The sequence below is a fragment of the Betta splendens genome, chromosome 7, assembly GCF_900634795.4.
Source record: "Betta splendens chromosome 7, fBetSpl5.4, whole genome shotgun sequence".
Taxonomy (NCBI): Eukaryota; Metazoa; Chordata; class Actinopteri; order Anabantiformes; family Osphronemidae; genus Betta; species Betta splendens.
The window spans coordinates 6,992,574-7,013,725 of record NC_040887.2 but is presented as its reverse complement, the minus strand read 5'-3'; the positions used below and the strand labels follow the sequence as shown (position 1 = coordinate 7,013,725).

General features: G+C 46.7%; 1 protein-coding gene across 2 annotated transcripts in view; it reads right to left on the bottom strand.

Annotated features, from left to right (window-relative positions):
* kazna (kazrin, periplakin interacting protein a) overlaps window positions 1–18,841 on the bottom strand; it is an 86,714-nt gene extending 67,873 nt beyond the window's left edge. The window contains exons 1-2 of one of the 2 annotated variants that reach the window (XM_029155562.3): window positions 18,513–18,841; window positions 8,465–8,622 (exon numbers count right to left, since the gene is read on the bottom strand). In XM_029155562.3, the coding sequence (XP_029011395.2) occupies window positions 8,465–8,622; window positions 18,513–18,588 (234 nt within the window). In that variant the 5' untranslated portion in view covers window positions 18,589–18,841. The remainder of the gene's footprint in view (window positions 1–8,464; window positions 8,623–18,512) is intronic. The other variant, XM_029155563.3, reaches the window with a different exon arrangement.
* Between the last annotated feature and the right edge of the window lie 2,311 nt (window positions 18,842–21,152).

Here is a 21,152-nt window from a genome sequence, read left to right as displayed (position 1 = left end):
ACACAGCCTCTGTAATAACATGAATACCTTATGTGATGGTGGCTCTTACAGTACATACTAAAGACATCATAATTTTTCATAAAACATCATTGCGGCATCGCGGCAAGATCTTAGCTGCAGGTGAACAATACGGAGAAAACAGAACAGAACTAGTCTAAATATATTCCAAATACTGTTCCAGCAGATGCCAATGTGCCATGTGTAGCACTTTAAGCAGAGGCAGGTTCTTCTATCAGAAACCTGCTGTTTACACACGGTGATGATCTGACCTTTTCAAACAGAGTCACAGCGCGGCAAACACAGCCAAGAACTCAGACTCAAACTCTGACCTTTTTTCATTTGGCAGGAGCTCTGTCTGATTTTGAAGCCATCAGACATTTCCATCAAAACCGATATGAATTGAGAAGAGGACAGAGTTATTTTACTGTTGAACTCGGAGCTAAATGTACATTAGCTACAGTCATTTTCCAATTAATATACCACTGATTATATACAGTGTGTGGAATTGAAATGTGAATTACTGCAGGTCATTATTATGCATATGCAAACCAGCGACGATTGCTATCATGATTTATCTGATAATGAACGGCGAGGTCACACTGCTGCTAAATGGCTGAGGGCGCTTTTACTATGGATTCTCTTACTTCATAATAGGCTGCGATTTCTGTGTCAAACTTTAAGCAATAAATCGCTTTTACATCTGTCCGGGTGTCAGGCAGTAAACTGCAGCTGCATTGCAGACATATCAGCTTAACTCCTTCAATAAATAATATTATTTATGTTGAGGCTCAATATTAAAACATTATTGTTGTGCTTTAATTCTCTACCTGTATAGTTAAATTATTTTTGGGTTCATGAAGCTATGGGAACCACTGTGGCTCAGGAGGTAGAGCAGGTTGTCCATGGTTTAGACCCCTGACTCCTGCATCCACACAGTCTTGAAAACTGCACATTTTGTTGGTGGGCGGCTTTCGGGCGAAATACTGAGAAAAAGTGTGATCAGCAACACATGCAAACACGGTGGAGACAAAGGTTCGATGTCTCTAATCCAAGCAGTATCACCATCTTCAGAACCACCAAGATGTCCAAGTGTCTTTTGGTTTGCATGGCTAAAGCACAAAAGCAAACCCATCTACTGCACGTCAGCATTTCCACTTCCTTCCAGATGCTTTCCTAAAGGTTTTTACTGTCCTTCTATGAGACTGTAAATTAAAATATTGTCATATGGAGAAAACCCAGTAAGTGAAACAAATACGTAAATAGACCAATATTTTTTCCAGGGATGAACAGATCACTGGATCTATACGAGGGTATCAATAACACAAATACTAATTTAAGAGCTGTCAAACAGCAAATTGTTGTCTCGCTTCAGGATATTGCTCCGAGCTCTGAGCGAAGGTCTTTCCGTGGCTACGCAGACAGACATGAGCCATCTGCAGCAGCTTTCAACATGTCCCCTCTACGCGAGCCATCTAATCACAGGCGCCAGATCGTCAGATGCTGCACAGCATTACCGTCATCCAAAAGCGTATCCCCGGGAGCAACACCCCATCAAAATCACTTGTCTTTTTGCCATCCGAACCATGTTAAACTAATAATTTTACACAGTCAAACAGGCTTACGGGATTACAACCTTCTCTGGAACCTAGAATCTTTGCTAAAAACAAACATGAAGACAAACAAGAGGATTCTGCAAGATTATTTCAGTGTGTGTATGGGAATGTAAGCGAGACGCTAGAAGTAAAAAGCATTCCAGCAAACCTCGTCTAGCCTTTGCATCAGCCAAACTGAACGACGGCCATGCAAAGTCAGGGACAAACACAAAAAGGCACACATCTCTGATGACCTTTTAGCGGAGGAGAAACACTGCGAGAGGTGCATTCTCTAGACTTCACTACACTGACACCCACAATTTATTGTCATTTCAGTCCTGAATTACCGAGGGGCCTTCATGAAAACTAACAGTCCCGTAGAACCAGTCATGGACTAACCTTTAGCAAACAGCTTGATGCACTTGCATCTTATTTGGCAGATCCACTGATTGTGCACAAGTAATACGGTGTTCTTTCACTAGAAATCCTCATGCCACATGCCTTTTGTGCATAAAAGTAGCTCTCACATCAGAGTGAAGGCTCAGTAAAATGAAATGCTAAGTACCCGCCGATAAATTGTGTCTGACTTGCCTTTGGTGACGTTTAACGTTTCTGGCAGCAGTCTTCGCTGGCCATCTCCAAAAAAAAAATGGGAATCCATTGTTCAGCTACGGTTTAGGGAATCAATTTAAGCACATTTTTATGCAAATCCAGCCTGGTCCAGGTACATCCATTCAAAACTACTCGGTGAAATTAGAAAAGCTTAGACATGCTCGGACAGTGGCACTGAGCAGGCCAGACATGGTGTTATTTATGAGTTTGACAGTAATGTCTTCATCCTGGTTGGGCTCGCAGGCCTCGTAGGAAACCAAAACCTCATCCGCTGAAGCCTGGTATTTAACCGCGAGGGAGCTCTGCACAGTCTGTAATCTGCCCAACATCAAAAACAAAAACGTCCTATCGCTGCACACAAAGAGATACTATAAAAATCTTCTCCCAAAAAAAAAAGGCAAAAGTGAAGACAAGCGCTCGGGGCACTTGTTTGTAATGTGCTCAATTTACCGATTCAGAGCGTGCAGTTTTAGTCTTCGCATTTTAGCTGTTGCCTTAAGTTTTGTTTGTCAATCCTCTCGCTCCTAAATATGACGCAAACGGATATGCCCCAGGTAGAAGGAACTTTAAAACCCATCTGAGATCAGAAGCATGTGTCAAAAAAGACAGTTAGAAATAAACATTAGCATCGGTTATTGGAGTTAGACTGTATTGAAGATAAACGGCCGTTTCATTTCCATTTTGATACAGACGGACTAATCGCCACGAGGACAGTAGCAAGAATCTGTGCACATTCCTTGACCTGGGGATATAGTAAGTTAAGTAGCTGCATGATTATGACAATGGGAAGCAGGGTCATTCAATCAGAATAATTAGATTTCATCGTCTTTGACCTGGATGGATGAAGAATGGATTTTTAAGTCAGTGCCGAGTAGCAATATTTGTTGAAGATTATAAAACCTGCCATCACTCTGGTAATCTGATGTTGTTGTAATGATGATTTACCCCTGAAATACCTGTTCATGATCAACAGCTAAATGAATAAAACACTGCTGAGCCAAATCTAGTCATTATTTATTGATTCTTTTCAGTCTGATTAAAGAGAGAATCCTATGAAGAGACAACAGGGCTTTGATGACGGCACACGTCAATGTGAATCAAGACAGTTATTCTGGTTGTCGTGTCCTGGGGAAATTTTATTCGATTCATGAGACCTAATTGTCTGAACCTTACTATTTGATTCATAAACAAAATTAGTGTTAGAGCTAAGATCAGTCACAGAGTTTGATGTCAAACTGTAAGACTGGTTTGGTTTTATTAAACACCTACAGTTGCAGCCTTGGGAGTGTCCGTGACATTTGAGCACATCTGGACTGTGCTCAGATGCCTCAATAAAACAATTCTTAGTCAATGTCATAGTCAATGTGACTTTTCTAGTAATATCTCTCTCTATCGCAAATGTGTTAGAAGTCATGGAGAAACTTCTTGAGATACACAGCTGTCACAGCTCTACTACAGCACATGCTTTAATGAGGCCAACTCTTACTGTCAAGAGAGTGTTTATTCACCACCAGGTATTTCAGAGGGAGGAGGAAGCTGTCTTGTTATAAACTGCGTGAGCTGTAACTCCCACTGTGCAGAGGCAAGAAAAAAAAAGAGCAGGGGGCAGTTCTGAGTCATGATACAGGCTGAAGACTTGCATGAGACACATGCAAAAGACTCTAAACCCTCCTGCTATCGTTTTGATTAACTCATAGCCTTGGAACCTTAATGCAAGCTGCTGTTACCATGGATACTGCAATTGACAGCTCGGTGATAATTCAACGTTAATGCCGGGCGGCAGACAAACATCTGTGTTTTGGTTTACTTGTTGCAGGTTACAGGCAAATCACGGTTCTCCTACATAGCCCCAGCGTTTATTAACACCCGAGGGTGAAAAGCTGCCACCACCAGTTATGGAGGCCATGAACACCGCTCGCACAAGCACTCCAAGGCAACCTGTTGAACCCTGATGCAGAACGGACGGCAAAGGCTTTGATCTCGGGAAATGACTGGTTCTGCAGAGCAGCACGAGGGAGGCTTGCACATGGTGGAAAACACAGAAAGAGAAACCAACATAAACAAGCTCTGGCTGCCACCTCATTGCCCACATCCCCCGTTTATACCATTAAAATAATCTGCCGATGGCCTGTTTCCATAGTAACATACTGCCTCATACATATAGGTTACAGTCAAACACACATCTAAGCAGCAGTCTCGTCGACTGTGGTCTCCACTCAGACGACGCCAGAAGAGGAGCAGGACTGATTGGGAGGGTATCGCATAATCACCAAGCCCCTGAACGCAGCATGCTAACTTGTTGTAGCTTACTGTACTGAGTATAAATCTGCAGTCATTCAAAGCAGCGCATGCCGAACTTCAGATAATGTTTTGTTCACCATTGAAAAGTCGAAAAAAGATATAAAGTGAAATTGCTGAAGCACAGATCCAACATGGCTGGCTGTGACAGCCCTGGACTGTCAAGCTAGGTTGCCTAGCAACCTGGACATGACTTGGCCAGTTATGCAAATACTTCTATTCAACCCAAAAGCATAAGCTACGTTGAGTTGACTGGATTTCCCTTGAGTGCCATTTTCTGAGCCATTGGACAACAATAAATAAATTGTTTAGACAGTTTTCAGACTGCCAATGTACTGAAAGCTGGATGTGTCTGACAGCGCCCTGCAGTGGATAAACTAATCTGACCAGTATGACATATAATTTGTTTTCCTGCATGAGGTTTGAAACCATTCAAAGCAGTCAGATCAAGTTGCAGCTGACTTTTCATAGTACCAGTATTAAACAAGTAGGTTGAGGTGACTGCAGAATCTGCAGAAGTTTTGGTTTACACTAATCTAATCATTATACACTAATCATCACAGTAGGCTGAAGGACTGATAATCACAGAATCAGGCATTGCATTGTGGATCAACGTGGATGCTGATAGCATACTAATATTGTAGTAGCTAAAGTATGTATAGCCTTTGGAAGAGACACAACTTCACCTCTTATGTACAGTGTACTGTAAACTCTCTCCCAGACCCTCCCACTGTAGGACAGTTTCAGCATCAAAAGGATGTTGTCACAATCTACTAATTAACACCATTAAAAGAACAGACTAAACAAAGACCTGAAATCCTGAAAGTCCAAATGCACTACATGCATTACAGAAAATATCAATATTATTCAAATTCATAGTGATGATCTCTGACGAGGAGTGATTTTATTAACGAATCACTGCTAAACTAAACTAGAGTATGCAGGAGATGTTACAGCTGAGGAGGGAGAGCTGTCAAAAAGAGTCACCTGTGTGATGATCATGGAGCCAATACTAAAGCGCTTCTTTAAATCCCTCTGGAACAAATTCAGTAGTAGCATTTGTAGGATACTTCACTTGTGTATCTTAGGAAACAAAACACAGCATATAATAACAACATGTGACCTGCCGTGTACTAGCACAGCCTAAACACAAGTGAAGTATGCGGTCCTTTCATTGTTTTATTTCCTACCGACTCATCATAATTTCCATACCATTAATGCGCCGCTATGACAGGGAACCATTTCCACTGCGGGCAACGTTCAGAAGTGTATTCCTATAATGAAATGGTTTTCAATTTATTCCTTACAAGATAAGCCGTCATTTCCAATCTGCTCTACACACAGAAGTCCACCAGCCAGAGGACTAATATTATGCAGTTCACACGACAATACAATTTCTGTGTGGCCCAGAAATATCTGATTGCAACTAGCAGTTAAAGAGTAGGCAACATAATGTTATATATTCCTTCAGGCCACTGACTGAATCAAATATCCTTAGGCAGAGCCCTTGACTGCAGCGCCGCTCAGAATCACAAGAGTTTGTTCTTGTTTGTGGCACCACGGTACCAGAACTGCAAATAATACTGCATTCAGCTTGATCAAGCAATAATTACTCAGACGCAAGTCAAAGACCAATTTGAATGAAGTAATTGTCAGCCTTATGAAATGACCTCAGGTTCAAGCTCTCTGTCTTTGATCTGCAAGAATCGTTTTCAAACTCATACAACACACAAAGCCGTGAACTTTGCTCGGCCACTTCTAGTATTTTGAAAATGCTCCAGTGAGAGAATAAAAGCCACGCGACTCCACAGCTCTAAAGCTGTGGATGCAGAAAAATTTGCTTTGAAGCAAATTGCCCAATTTCCATTCTCATTTGTCACACTGTGGGAGTGGGCCGGGCCACAATCAACCATCACAAAAGCAGCAAGCCTAACTGGCTGGTCCTCGCTGGAGCGGGGCCTATTAGACAGGCCCGGTGGAGTCAGACGAGGGCTCCAGAGGGCAGATGGGACCCAGGCGATGTATTATGCATGGGTAGGAACCGTGCTCTGGAGGGCCAGCTGAGGCCCCAGTTGGAGAGAGACATGACCCGGCCAGACCCATCACAAGCTCGCTTCTCTACAGCACCTCCCCCTGGTCCTCTGAGACTGCAGGCAGCCTGAGCTTCAGCATGACCCTGGGCACCGGTCCAGCATTACTGGATAATGTTGATGTCCTCCCTTTGTGTGGAAATTAGTATTACCATTCATTCAAGATGTGACACAACTGATGCCAATCTGAGCTTACTTAATACGTTATAGCCGTACTAATTTAGGACCAGTGGAAAAAACAGAAAAAAGTGAATAACTTCTTAGGATTCACCAGGACCGTACCAGGTCCTACAAACAATACAACAGAGAAAAAACAAAAACAAAAACACAACTTTACATTTACAATCTCAGACGATGTGTTTCATTATTGTAAGAGATCATGTTTACAACATCCATCATGTTTATGTATCTCATTGTCCTTGTGTTCATCGGTGACGAGTGTCACTGCAGCTCTCCTCTAACAATTAGTTTGGTCCGAGGTTCAGAAGGAGTCAGACGCCTCTTATTTATCATTGTCTCCACTCAGTCAAAGTCAAAGTCACCTTTACTGGCTTCTAAGCCACCTCCACGTCCCTGCTTTCAAACTGATGAGTGACGGCTCAGCTAATGTAGTCACAGCCGGGCGGAGCTCAAGGAATGGCAGCAAGAGGAAGGGTCAGTGGCAAAGCTCAGTGGCCAATCTTCTCCCAGCTTGACTGCAGGATACGCAGCAGATGGGCCATTGGAGGAATCCAACAAGACCTGCATGAAGCGGCTCCACTGTGAGCCCTTGTAGCACAACACTCCGAATGACCGGTCATGATATTAAAAGCGTTTTGACAGAGTGGGCGTCTGTAACAAAGACCAATCAAGATTTTTAAATTGTTAAATGAAAGTGCAGTATAAACATGTCACTTCAACGCCACATCTGTCAAACTGCAGCTCGTGCAACAAATCTTCCTACACAAATTAATTTGGACTCGTGTGAGAGAATAGAGATCACACAAATTAGCAAGAGCATATGTGCATTAAATCACAAACTGCTCAATTACACTCTTGACATTGCCACTCCAGCCGGCTGCATCCTCCCTCTGCTAATTGGAGCCCGCGCCCATCCAGCCTCTCATCTTCTCCGCGTTCTGCCCTCGAAAAGGGTCACGTGACATCGTCAGGCATAAGCGGCGGCAAAACATGAGCGAGGGGCGAATGAATAGCAGGCCGCCCATGATTGTGCATCCCCATCGCCCTCATTTCACAGCATGATTGTGGTTGAGCATGTCAAGATGCAGGCACTAGCAGTCAGCAAACATCAGGCCGCCATTATTCTCACAGCTGCTTACTTCGGTGGATTGATGCACCGATATTAGATTTTTGAGGACATGGGGAGGTCATGGCATAATAAGAGGTCTTGGAGGGGTGAGCTACAGTAGCAACAGCAGCTTAAATAACTCAGGATACCCAACACCCTGGAATATTCAGCAGATCTGCCGCTGTGCCAAGGAATTTTAGGTGACAACGGCCTGACGGAGAAAACGTAACCTTGTTGTTGCTCCGCTGTTACACTCAGTCAATATTTTCATTTCATCTGAGCAGGAGCAGCTCAGGAATAACATTCTGCGTCCTCACAAGCAATTTGCTCTGGTACAAAATGAAGCATGAAGTGTACTCCCACACCAGCAGCCTGCCAGGTACCAGCACCAGCTGCGTTCTTCTGTGTTAACCAGACCATGTTCTCCACAGTCTCATTATTTGGCAGTTTATCCATCAAACACAATGTCGAAGTTTTGCTTTTTTGACAGACTGAACATCAGAGAACAGTCACGTGAGAACTGAGCTGATCTAAACTCCCCTTGATTAATACTCCGGCGACTGACACTTTACATGTAATTGTACCTGAGCATCTACGAGGAGGTGCCTCATCAGGGTCATGGACTTCTGCAGGGTCTCCTTCTCGGGGGGAATGAAGACGTGCTCCTCCTGCTCCAGGGGTTTGGGTCCAGTCACCATGAAGCTGGCAATCTGGTCGTTCAGGCTGTTCAGGGACTGCACAGCTAGAAGGAGAAACGGAAATCACTCGTCATCACCAACTGACCTTAACATGCAGATCATGTGGTGCGTTACTCGAACGGAACCATTTCTGCTGAGCATCCAAAAAGGGCAGTAGTAGTTGTACTGTATATTAAATAAATACACACACACACACACACACACACACACTTTTTTCCTCCTTCTGAGCAGGATACCACAGTGGAAGGACAGTTTCCTACTGTCACTGTCTTTCTCTGTCAGCTTCCTCCCTGGTCCACAATGTTCCACGTTCCTAGGAGACATCCTGTTTCTGTTTCCCTGTTCTTGCCCTTGTTTGCCTGGCAGAGTTCTCCTCCTTCCTCTCCAGCTCAGCTCCCACATAAAGTATGCACCACTGCTGCACTTCCTCCTCCTCGTACCCTGGCTTCCTCGAACCTTTTCCATTTACCATTAATCCCGTTTAGTCTTTAAAAAAGGTCACCGCAACTATTTCCTAGGCCACTCACATACATGGCAGCAGCGTTGGATAAATGAAGGCCCAGATTTCCATATTTCTGGACCTTTTTAGCATAAGTATCCTTTGTATTTTTCATGAGCTGCTGCGCTAACCCCTAATGCCTCGTTATCCATCTTTCCAACGTTTAAACTTGGAAACCTCGCGTAAGGGAGGAGAGCGATGATGAAGGAATGACCTTCTGTCCAGAGCGCCATGTAGACACACGCGCACTGTATAGAACCCTCCTGGAGTCACACAACCGTCGCATCCACCCTGATGAAGCCATGTGAAGTAGGGTGATGTTAGGCCACCGAGACGCATGCAAATGTAAAGCCTCCTACACCACACACAGACAACAAAAACACAGAGAGCATAGATTAATGGCTTACGTAACCAAGACTTCTTGGGCCTGGCCCGACTTTTCCAAGCAAACAAGCTTTGAGTGGGAAATGTGACACGTCGGCACCGAGGGCGCAGAGATAAGAAGGGAACAAAGGGGCCGGAGAGGAAGACTGTGTCCCCTGGAGGTGAAGAGTCGAGCAGTCATCAGATGTTAAATGTATGAGGGGCCGCTTGTGGCCACTTCCATTCATTAATCAGTTTATATATAGCACCAAAACAAAACAAAATGTGCTCCAGCTCTGGACTGGAGCTGCTTGTGTGTTCCATCCCATTTATTCTCAACGTTAGCAGCAGATCATGATAATTTTACCATCTCTCATCCAAATGCAAACCACACACACACTAGGAATTACATATAAAGCCTCTTCACTCCGTCCGCTGCAGCAACCACCAATTCTTAAACTTACTCAGAGCGCCCTCTACTGAACCAAGTACCAACACGCAGACGCGTCCAAATGCTTGAAACATCCACAGGCTCTGCACATACAGAAAATTACAGGATGCTAAACAAAGAATGCAGTAGTGATGTCAGAGCAATTTACAATGACCTCATTCACAAAGGTGTACGTGGTAACATGAATCATCGTTGTGACTGGCAGAGCAGTGTCGCTGCCAGAGATAACGATGTAGAATCCCCAACTACAGGGAAATCTGAAAACGGAAATAGAGAACACCTGCAGCTGGCCTTCGGCGAATCTGATGTGTGGAGATGGAACAGAAACGGAAAAATTAGGCTGGAAAATGGAGACTATGCACGGAAGCTAATAGGTGAATCGTATCACTACTCAGGATAAACTTTCACAGCACACAAGAAAAAGCATAATTCTATATAGCTGCTGTTACTTTGGTACCATGTGTAAAGGTCCAACCAGACGCCCCACACATCCATAGACCAGGTCACCGTCTAATCTATTATTGTATGACTTGCACTTGGGGTGCAGCTCCTAAATGGGTCCCCAGACAGATTCAGCGTGGTCCTGACCCGGATGACTAAATCTAACACTAACCTGGGTCTCCATGTCTGTCTGAAGTCATTTTGGCTACAAAACATCATGAAGTTCTCCTCCTCAGCTTTGCTGGTGAGAGCAGCCAATGATTTCACACCTTTAAAGCGTGAAATGTGAACAGATGTGGACCCACTTTTGATTCATCAAAGTGTTTCAATTTAAATACGCAGGCTCGGAATAATAATGGGACGCTTTCAGCCAGGAGACGCTTGTCTGTTCGTACTGGTGAAACTAATTCCTTCCATGTTTAACAGCTTTGCATCTGGTTTGGTTTGTGGACAATTAAGCACTGATTCAAAAGGCGTTCGTGGAACAGATGGGAGCTAATAGATGTAAAGATAAATGTATGTGATGTAAAGATAAAACGAATGAAACTCCACAGTCTGGTACGTCTGAGATGATCGATGGGATCATTAAAATTATAATCAATTACAAAGTTATTTTAGGCAGTGATGATTTCATAAAAGTGTAGCATCCAGTCAAACATCAAAGATTCACTGATGCTCTGATGGATCTTTATGGGTGCGTTGTCCTCAAACCAAACAAACATCGTATACAACAAATATGTTTGGCCCATTTCAACTTTAAGCTAGCTCAATCATTTAGCACAGTTGACGATCTAATTAAACACAAAATAGCTCTACAATGTTCATAACTTCGATAATAACTGACCTTGTTACCGTTTTTAACTGTAGTTTTGACTGAAATACAGTCACCGGGTCACATATTACCTTCTCTCTCCCGTTTTCTCCTCATTCTACTTCTTTACCGTTGTAGCTACTTTTACCGCCTTCACGTGTAGTTTTTTTTTTTTTGGTGCCTTCACGGTCCCGTCGAAAAAACGCCACTCTGCCCGACTGAATGCCGGAATTTCACAATGAAGCACGCATTACGTGTGAAAATATACAATATTCACAAACGTTACATACACACTGTAGCTTTTGCTCCGGGGTTAAAGATAAAAAAGATTTTAAGGGGAAAATATTGAAAATGTTTGCCAACATCAGAAAAAGTAATGGCAGATTTTAATGATGTGACCGCACAGAAAGAAAAGCATGGAGTAAAGGACGTGGCTTCGGTGGTGCTTATACAACACTGCCCTCTAACGGTGAGGAAGCAGCACAGCACCAGTCTATAAACCGGGCTTAACGTTTACACTGCCTGTAAATGTATTAACGCTTTAAACAAATGCAAATCACTGAGATTACAGCACCAGCGAGCGATGCTGCTGCTGGGACTCGTACCGCGTGTGGGCAGAAGGTGTCGCTGTGCGGGTTTGGACCGGTGGGGCTTGATGGAGCCAAACACAACTGGGTCAATACACAGACGTGGTTCCTGAGTGACAGTGAAACTGTCAAAGACGTGACTCACGACAAAAGTATGCGAAATCCACATAGAACTCAAATCATTCGTCGTCAGTTGTACCCTGAGCCAAGACACCAGATTTACATGCCGACAGTAAAGACTGGTGCACGGAGCACCAGCTCGTTCGTGTAGTGCAGCCGAACCTCGGGGCTTTTGTAGCAGCAGGCTACAGCTCATGTCTGCAGACTTCATTAAACTCCAATAATCACATCTGTTACACTTGTAATGGGCGAAATAAAGGAGGGATGAGGGTTCCTGGAGGTGCAGAGCTGGGCTAGCCTTGCACTAGGTGTGTGTGTGTGTGTGTGTGTGTGTGTGTGTGTGTGTGTGTGTGTGTGTGTGTGTGTGTGTGTGTGTGTGTGTGTGTGTGTGTGTGTGTGTGTGTGCGCAGGCTCACATTTCCCCCCCGTGTGTTTCTGCTGAGCTTCACTCGGCTGCCGTTCTCCTCGTCTCCCTGCCCTCATTCTGTGTGTTTTTGTGCTGCAGTCGTAACAACAGGCGAGGCTGTTGAATGGATTACAACCGGCTCGCGCCCGATTCCGGCGCGGGAAACAGAATGATTAAAAAAACAACACAGCAGCAGCAGCAACTGATGTCGGGGCACAAAGCGCAACATAATTAGATGTAGCGCTTGTGCATTAGTGTCATCTTCTAATAATACGGCCTCATAAACAGCGGCCTCATAGACTCCAGGCCCAGGAGTTGAAAGCGAAAGCCTCGTGTGTAAATGCTTTGTAGTTTGTGGGCGATTGTGGTCGCAGACGACGCAAAGCTCAAACAGGACGGGTTCAAAACACGAGGCAGAGTCCAGACGGGGTTAATGTCTGTCGACTCCCTGTCTGATGAACGCGCGCAACCGTAGGAGTTGTCTTTGCGAACGCTGCCAAAGTTTGGATGTAGGACGAGTGTCTGGAGGCTGAGATTGTCCCGCTGCAGACTGTTGTTTGTTGAATCTGCCTCACTATCATAATTAAAGCGTGTCTGAACCGTCCGTACGTGAGTCCGGGGTTTGAACTTCTGCTGAGCATTTCGTCTCCCACTGAGTGGGTTTTTCATAAGCTTTTCTCTCTGCTGGTCAGTGGAAATGATGTAACGCGAGCGGATGCAGCTCCACCGACGGCGCCGTGACAAAGCACGGAGGGCATGAATCACACCTGACAACAAACAATGGGTTAAAAGTAATCTATTACCTGGCGTGGTCGCCTACAGGGTCGGTCCAGGTCAGTGTCTGTGTGTGTGTGTGTGTGTGTGTGTGGCTCTGCATGGCCTCGTCCTAACACCTCAGCCAGGGTGCCATCACCCCCCGGGGACAAAGGGGTCTGTGCTAATCACAGCTGAAGGTGAGATTTCAAGCCTCCACACATCGTCTGCAGCTGGTTGGACGATGCAGCAGCAACATTTTACAGTGAGCACCTTTGTCCGACAACCTGCAGCCGTTTGCATGACTCAATTGGCTGTAATTGCGTATTTAATTAATACCTGAGCGTTATACTGTCCGTTTAAACTGCAGTTGTGGTTGTGCAGTTGTGGTTAGTTGCTGCTCGGTTATTTTCTTGAGCTAAACGTGGCGGCGAGCTCTATTTCTGTACCTCCAAAAAGTACAAGTTGTTCTCTAATTCCGTACATGTTTGGGATTAAAGCCTCAGCTCTTATCACTTGTGAACAATCTCTCGCCTCACAGAGGAAAGCGTGGCGCGGATGAATTGTCTAGCCGGGCGAAGGATTTAGAGAGAGAGAAGTGAAGGATTAGAGACTCGGATTGACACGATTGGTGGAGGTATCACACGGCGAGTGTCTTGACAGTAATAAAGACTATGAGACAATCACAACAGCTAATATAATGAACTCTGGGTGATTGGTGACGATTACAGCATATGTCACATGACCAGTTTGTGGGTCGAGGTCGGGTACAAGCTGGAGGTTCAGACATCAACCTCACCCCCTGTGTGTTACAGAACAGGTGCCAGTGGAGGGTCCAGAATGTGTCCACAGTGTTCTGCTCAGTGCGCCGCCACCATTCACCCGCTCCAACTGCACTTTTAGTTTGCACGCAACCCTCCGCTTCAAACATCCACATTTATTAAAAGGGATTATGTAAAATATAATCTTCCAGACCCTGGCTTTTATTTCTTTAATGTGCTTTCTTTTGCTCCTCCTAACAAATATCAGGCTTTTTTACTCCTTATCGTTAAACACTTGTCTTGTCTGTGCTGCAGACAGATTACGCTGCACGATAAAGGGGTTTCATCACACAACTGCACACATAATTAAAAAAAATACTAAAAAAAAGGATTCACACTTGTCACTCCGACTCACATTAATTATGACAGGTGTTAATTCACATGCCACCAATTAGCAAAGGGCTGTGTTTCTAAAGTGCAATTAAAACAATATGTGAAAGATTTGTGTACAGTGATGCAGCGGATCCCAGCTGTCACCGGAGGCGACCTGAGACCCGTCCATCTCAGAAGAACCGTGGCCTAACGTGGCTTCTTCACTCTCTGCTCATCACTGAGCCAAAATAATCCCAGGGCTCTACACTAAATCAGCTCATACTCTGTCCTGCTCATAATAAACCTAAAAATCATTATAAGCTGAAACCTCTTCGATTCAAACATGTTTGTGCTCATTTGTTTGATGTTAAATCGTTCACTGGGTGGAGAAGCTAAAAGCTGCTTCAAGATGGAGCATTGTTAAAGGTGTGTGAGCTTTTCTGCTCCTTCCAGTGAGTACGCTGTGTTTTACTGCCTCCGCCACAATGCAGATAAAAATCAATACGCTCAAGGCCGTAATATGTCTACTTAATGTTGCCTAGTAGGGTGAGGAACATCACACAGAGCGGAGACGCAGAGGAGAGGCAGAACCAGAGTCTGCTCACTCTCTGAAACTCTGTTTCCCATCAGGCACTGGTGACAGCGTGCTCCTGCATCAGAAGGTTAATGTGGGCTCAGCATGTCGAGCTTCGTCTAAAGGAACGCCGCCTAAACCCACACGGCAGCATCTGTCCACATCAGGAACGACAGGCCATTCTGTCGTTAAATCACCGTGGCGCCGCGTGCTCGTGGGCCTCACACACAAACGCCTACGCAACGCCTGCCACGGCATCACCTGAGTTATGCTGCAATAACCTGAAAGGCTGCAGCAAACCCGCCGTGCACAGAGAAGCAGTACATCCTTGCTGAAGTGGAGCTGGCATTATATATGCTCTTTGTGGACGTGCATCTTTTAAAATGTGCATATTCATGAGAGAGGCAAAACGCAGGACACATGGAGCATCGTCGGTGCGACGTGTTCCCCATCGAAACATGGAACCCGGGCACAAGGTGTGCACACGGCGAGCAAAGGTTAAGTGGCTAATTAGCTGTAAGTGCTAATCATTGCAACACGCGCTCATCCCCCTGCAGGGCCGAACGCAGCCCGGGCGCTTTAAACTCTTCACACTATTTCAAATGACTTCTAATTAAAAATACATCACACCAGTGGAGCAGCACCATCTGCATCTACGCAGTGCATGTGCGACAATAAGCGACGGCGTCTGTGTTGCTTCCCTCTTAACAGCTGACGATCGCATCAGCGCTTGTTGCGCTTGTTGTAGTTTCTCCATCAGTCAACACTTCGAATTAAAATATCAAAGCAGATGGGCGACGCCTTCCTCCATGATTGTTCTAGTGAGGTGAGACAGGGACGATCCGTTATCTTGCACGCTGCGCGTTCAGTACACACACACAGACACACTGCTCGGCAACGTGACTCTACATGATTAGCAACACCAGGAGCATGGAGCTAATCTCCCGCTGCAGGAAAGCCCGACGGGCCAAGGAGCCGTGAGGAGAAGCTGTGCTGGACCATAACACGGTGCAAGTGGAGGAATTAATCACTTCAAAGCAGAGCAAAGAGTGTTGTACACCTGCAGTGGTCACGTATTAAACCTCCAAATCATGCAGAGAGCGGGGATTTACCAGCGGTTAGTGAGGTGTTAGGAGGGAACTCTGGGGGTGAAGCAAAAAGTAAACAGCAGCTGCTGAACTCCAATGTCACGCTCTCCTTGGAAATTAAAAGCTTGATTAAAAGGCAAATGATTTCTGATCTGATTTTACCATTAATGCCCATTCATTTTAGCAATTTGTTAATTTCTTCCCAGAGCAACTTTAGAAAGCAAACGCATCAACAACATAATCCCCTTCAACAAATAAATAAGGCCACAGCCGACAGAAAGGCACCACTGGTAAAATTCCGTGTTTTGCATTAATCGTTTTACATGCGGATTTGTTTCCGGACTATTTTCAGTCAGACGGGCTGATTTCGCGAATGTGGGCCAAGGCACAATGGCAGACAGGAGAAATCAGGACGCTTTTGTTCCAGCTGAGTCGCATCCAGGAGCTGCGCTTTGACAGGCAACAAGCCCCGCATCCACGCGGAGACGCCATCAATCGAGAGCCCGCAGGTATCTGATTGCGCAATAATGAGTGACGGCTGGGAGAGGAGAGATGCGCAAACCAGCAGCGCCGCAGACCAACCTTGAAAACTTACGGACGCCAGGATTCAACCACCCCCCCCCCAAAAAAAAAATATTTTAACTAGTTCAAAGCCGACAAACTAAGTTGTCACGCTCGCTCGAGAGACGGGAGCGTCGGCTGCCAGGGGATTTATGACAGCGCGTCACAGCGCCGAACACAGAGCGAATCATAACCCCCGCAGTGGGGAGCGAGCGCGAGGATCGTGGCAGGATTATTCACCTGGCACTGCCACGTGAATGCGATGCACGAGAAAACGAGGAGAGGGAAAAAAAAATGTTTCTTCCGCCAGGAGGTAGTTTTAACGCTCAACTCTTCGGGCGCGTGTAAAAAGGCTCGCGTAATGGATTTTTTTTTATTTCTGCTTTGCACGTGGCTGAGGGACGTGTGATCCAGTGATGGGTGACAGGCACCGATAACAAAAAAAATCCTCCTATAATTACTGTTCCGATACTGCAAGCCAGCGCTACTGTGGATTAGTCTTCCAGCAGTACGTACGGTTGTTGCTAAAAATAGGCAAGACGCAAAAAAAGGCGCACGCACCCTCCCCTCATGTCTAACTCGCACACAATTTGCAGCTTGCTCGCTTTCTTGCCCCCGTTGCCTCACCCCCTCCTTCTCTCCCTCGCTTCCCTCGCTCTCATACATCCGAAATCGCAGACGTGCAGCGCGGGCTTCAAAGAGCATAGATAACTCCGGGAGTGCACGACTGACTGGGATTCAGGACGGGCGCGCGCGACGTTCATGTCACTGGGCGCTAACGCGGCGCAGCTCTCACCTGTCCTGCGCCTGATAAGCGGCCGTTCGGGAAAAGGCGGCGAACGGGCGCCACAGTCTTACTTCGAGGTGTCATTAGTTGAAGTTAAATGTGTGAGAAGCAACCGAGCAGGGGAATAAGAAGAAATCCCCGTGGGCAAAAGTGAAATACATCCGCGTAGAAAACTGTTGAGGGCGAATTGGTTTTCCGTGTCACGTGCTTGCAAACGCGTCTTCTCCCGTTTGCATGGGTGAGAAGCCAAGTGTGCCGAGTCGTTTTAGTCATTCTAACAGTGGAATAGTCAACCCACGCCTTTGTGATTCGACTCAGAGGCTGTACGCTGCTCTCGGCGGAGAAAAGCTCAAGGTCCTGCCTCGTGTGACAGCAGAAACGAAAATCAATTCCTGCGGCCCAGCAGGAGAGTTTGCCCAGCGGATACATGAATGCACAGGCAATCATATGAATCTGCAAAAAAAAAAAAAAAAAAAAAAACAGCTGGGAGAAATCACAGCTCAACTTTCATATGAAGTCAGCCTTGGCCAAAGGCGGTCGTTTTCACTTCCCCGCATTACGTGACACCTTGTAACGGGACACCTGAGGCCGATTTTTGCCAGGATGTGAGATTTAATTCTGGCGAAGAAGAAAAAGAAGAACGCACGCGGTCACGCACCGTACGAGAGCGCAGACGCCTAACGCTGCGCTAACGCCGCGCATGCGAGCGTCCGCGTGCGGCGCGTGAGCGGCGCCTGCGGGCGTCTGGCGGCCCCAGCGCAGCGGCTCCCGTCAAAGATTCACGACAGACGTCCGTAAAGAACAGCAGCGTAATCATGAGCAAACAAACACCATCTATTTTTCATCCACCGCAAACCCAGCTCAGCAACCGCAGACACGCGAGACCGACAGAATGAATGCGCAGGGTCGGTGCAGGTGCGTCATGCGTGGGACCTTTAACCTTTGTGAGTTAGTGACTAGAAAGGTTTCTATTGTCTTTTACTGTTGTTAAAAGTCACTGATATTTCACATGTAACTGCAGGCTGTTGGTTGCGTTTTGGACCTGTGGCATGTTCGGGTCCAAATCCAGCACATCAGAGTTTATCAAGATGTACAACATGACACTTGACACAAGACACTTGAGCGTAGCTGTGTTACATATGTAACAAATGCAAGCATTCAATGTGATTTTACAACACAAGCTTTCATATAAAACATGTCCATACATCCGTTTTCTCACCATCTGCTTCAGAATCACATCAGGATCACATCATTTCTCTTTCATCTTTTGCAGATGAACCAAACGTTGCACAGATTGAGATCTTGATCAGAGTTGTGCGTTTCGCATTGGAAACATATGCAACCAAAGGAAACCACTCACTGGCTTGCATGAGTTGACCCTGACGCCCGAACACCTGGGAGAAAGGGCTCCGGCTGCAGGTGAGCGTCTCCTCCATGGCTCGGCTCCTCCGGGCGTGGAAAGGTCCTGCGTGTTCTGAAAGCGAGTGGGTCAGTGCGTGGAGAGCACTGGCTGTGGTCCTTGCGCTCGCTCACCTCGCGACTTCTCCCGTGCCTGTGCCGCTCTTCTAGCGGCTTCCTCCCCCCCTCCCCCGCTGACTGCGGATCAGCTGCCGCGTCTCCTTGCCTCGGATGCCGTCAGAGTCGCGGCTGCTCCTCGGCTGAGCGGAGATGTGCGCTGGGCTCGCGCTCGGTCTGCTCATTAGTGCGCCACAGTGGCCGCCGCTTCAGACAGAGAGAGCGTGAACAAAGCGCGCGAGGGAGAGAGAGAGAGATGGGGGGGGGGGGGTTTGAAGATCCTGTATTTAGGAAACAAATCTCATCTTAGTTTTAAGAAAAATTAAATTTTAAAATGCAACTACAATAATAAAACTGGAGAAATTGGAGAAAGCACAATATGGACAATACCTAATTTAAACATTAGATGCTCTGAAAAATCTTCCCAGTTTCGGTCAGTTTCTAAAACCCAAACTCTCCTCTGACAGAATGAGGGGACGGACGTGATGTGTGCGGGGCCCATCGCTGTGCGGCTAATACTGCGGTTCAGACCAACGAGCTGCTCCTCACGAGCACGACAGCCTCTGCAAACCAGTGGACCGGGATCAACAGCCACGCAAAGAGCCCTGCGGTCCCCCCTCCCCCCCCCCCTCTGATCTGCTGCTTGTCTTTACCGCCCGGCTCCGGAGCAGATCTCCTCCGGGCTGAGACACAACAACAGAAAAGTTATTCTAAATCCTCCCCGCTCACTTTCTGACACACGGATCATTTTCCACGTACTGTATAGACAGAGGAGACGGAGCTGGTTCGGGTGCTGCGTGCAGCACTTTGCTCACACACACACACACACACACACACACACACACACACACACACACACACACACACACACACACACACCTACAAGCCGGTCCATCAAAGCACGAACCTGATTCCGAACTGAAAACCCAGTGACAGGAAAGTCGGTTTCAAACTGAAGGGGACGGCGGATCATTAAAAATGGATCTGCATCCGTTATTAATGTGCTCATTTCCATGTCTCACCCGACGTGAGCGGGAAGCGGGGACTCGAACAAAAGGCTTTTCTCCCCGTTTCCTGTTGGGATTTTTATCTGCTCCGTGCGCCGCTCGCAGCGGGGTTCGGTGCCGTTTTACAGCCGTGGGTGCGTCCTTTCAAACTCACTCTTACGTAAGTTGTTTAAATATTTGAATTGTATTCAGCTCCATAACCTCTGTAGAGAAAGAGACAGCGACGTGTGACAACAGGAGCCACAGACAGAAAAGACGAAACATGGCAGGAGATTAAAGAGCCTCAAAGCCGCCAGTGTCGCGTCGGTGGGAACCAGTTGCGCTACTGGTGGGGAGGCTCAGCTGATCCCTGTGATCCTGACGCGTCCCCGGCGCCGCCTCACGCACCGCTCATCTGCCTCGCGCTCGACTTCCACCGCGTCTCGCGCTGCGTTCGATTCGCCCCGCCGCCGTCAGTTCTGTATCAGTGCGAATGATGAAATTAACGAGGAGCAGATCAAAGGTTTCCCCGCAGACTTCTGGGACGGCTGTTTTTGTTTTTGACCATCTCCGATTATGTGTCCTCACTTCTCATCATAACTTCCTGTGAGACTTCAACATGGCCCTGGGCTGAGATCCTACGAGGCGTGTTGAGCATCCAAATGCAGCCTGGCAGTTTGAAAATTATTGCAGAGCTGTGGGGGAACCTGCACCTCAGGACACAGGACACAGCTCCTGACGGAAAATCATAATAACTATAAGGGTAAATGGTCAATAAGAACGCGTTAAATGCCGTTTTTAGATGCTTTTAGGGGCTCTTGCAGCTTATAACGGCCCTCAGCGCGTTGGGCTCGAAGCCCGGTGTGTTCATTTGAAGCCGTGTTCAGCTTTGAGCACGTCTGAGAGGCAAAAACAACCAAAACACTTGTGTCGATTTATCACGGAGGCAATGGAAGCCTCCGAATCGTGAACCGTAGCCCTCGGGCGCAGAGAAGAAAGCGCACGAGGCGGACTGCAGCTCATTTCACCTGCTGCCGCATCTTATTACAGCGCCGGTCAGAGCTGCGACACAAGGGGACGGGGAGAATTACAGTCATGTGTCGCAGTCGCAGATTGATGCACAGTACGGCTACTTTAGAATCACGAAAGCATCTTCCCCCAAGAACCTTGCATCACTGGACAGTGGCGAATAAATTCGAGATTCTGCCAGAAATCCAATTAAATCCGAGCCGAGTGCACAATTAAAGCCGGGGTCGAGAACGCGAGCGTCTGATTGAAGGGGCCTGCTGACACGGAGGAGCGCTCTGCGGGCGCGAGGAGGAGGAAGGGATTCATTTCCATCCTGCAGAGATGTTGAAGCAGCAGTGTTTTCACGGGTGAGTTCAGTTACTGACAGTTTATCCCTCTAATGTGTAGTAGTTCAGCTTTACAGGTGTCCCCGCTACTTACAGACGCTCAGTGTGTCACATGGTGGGTTCACACAAACATGGTGCACAAGC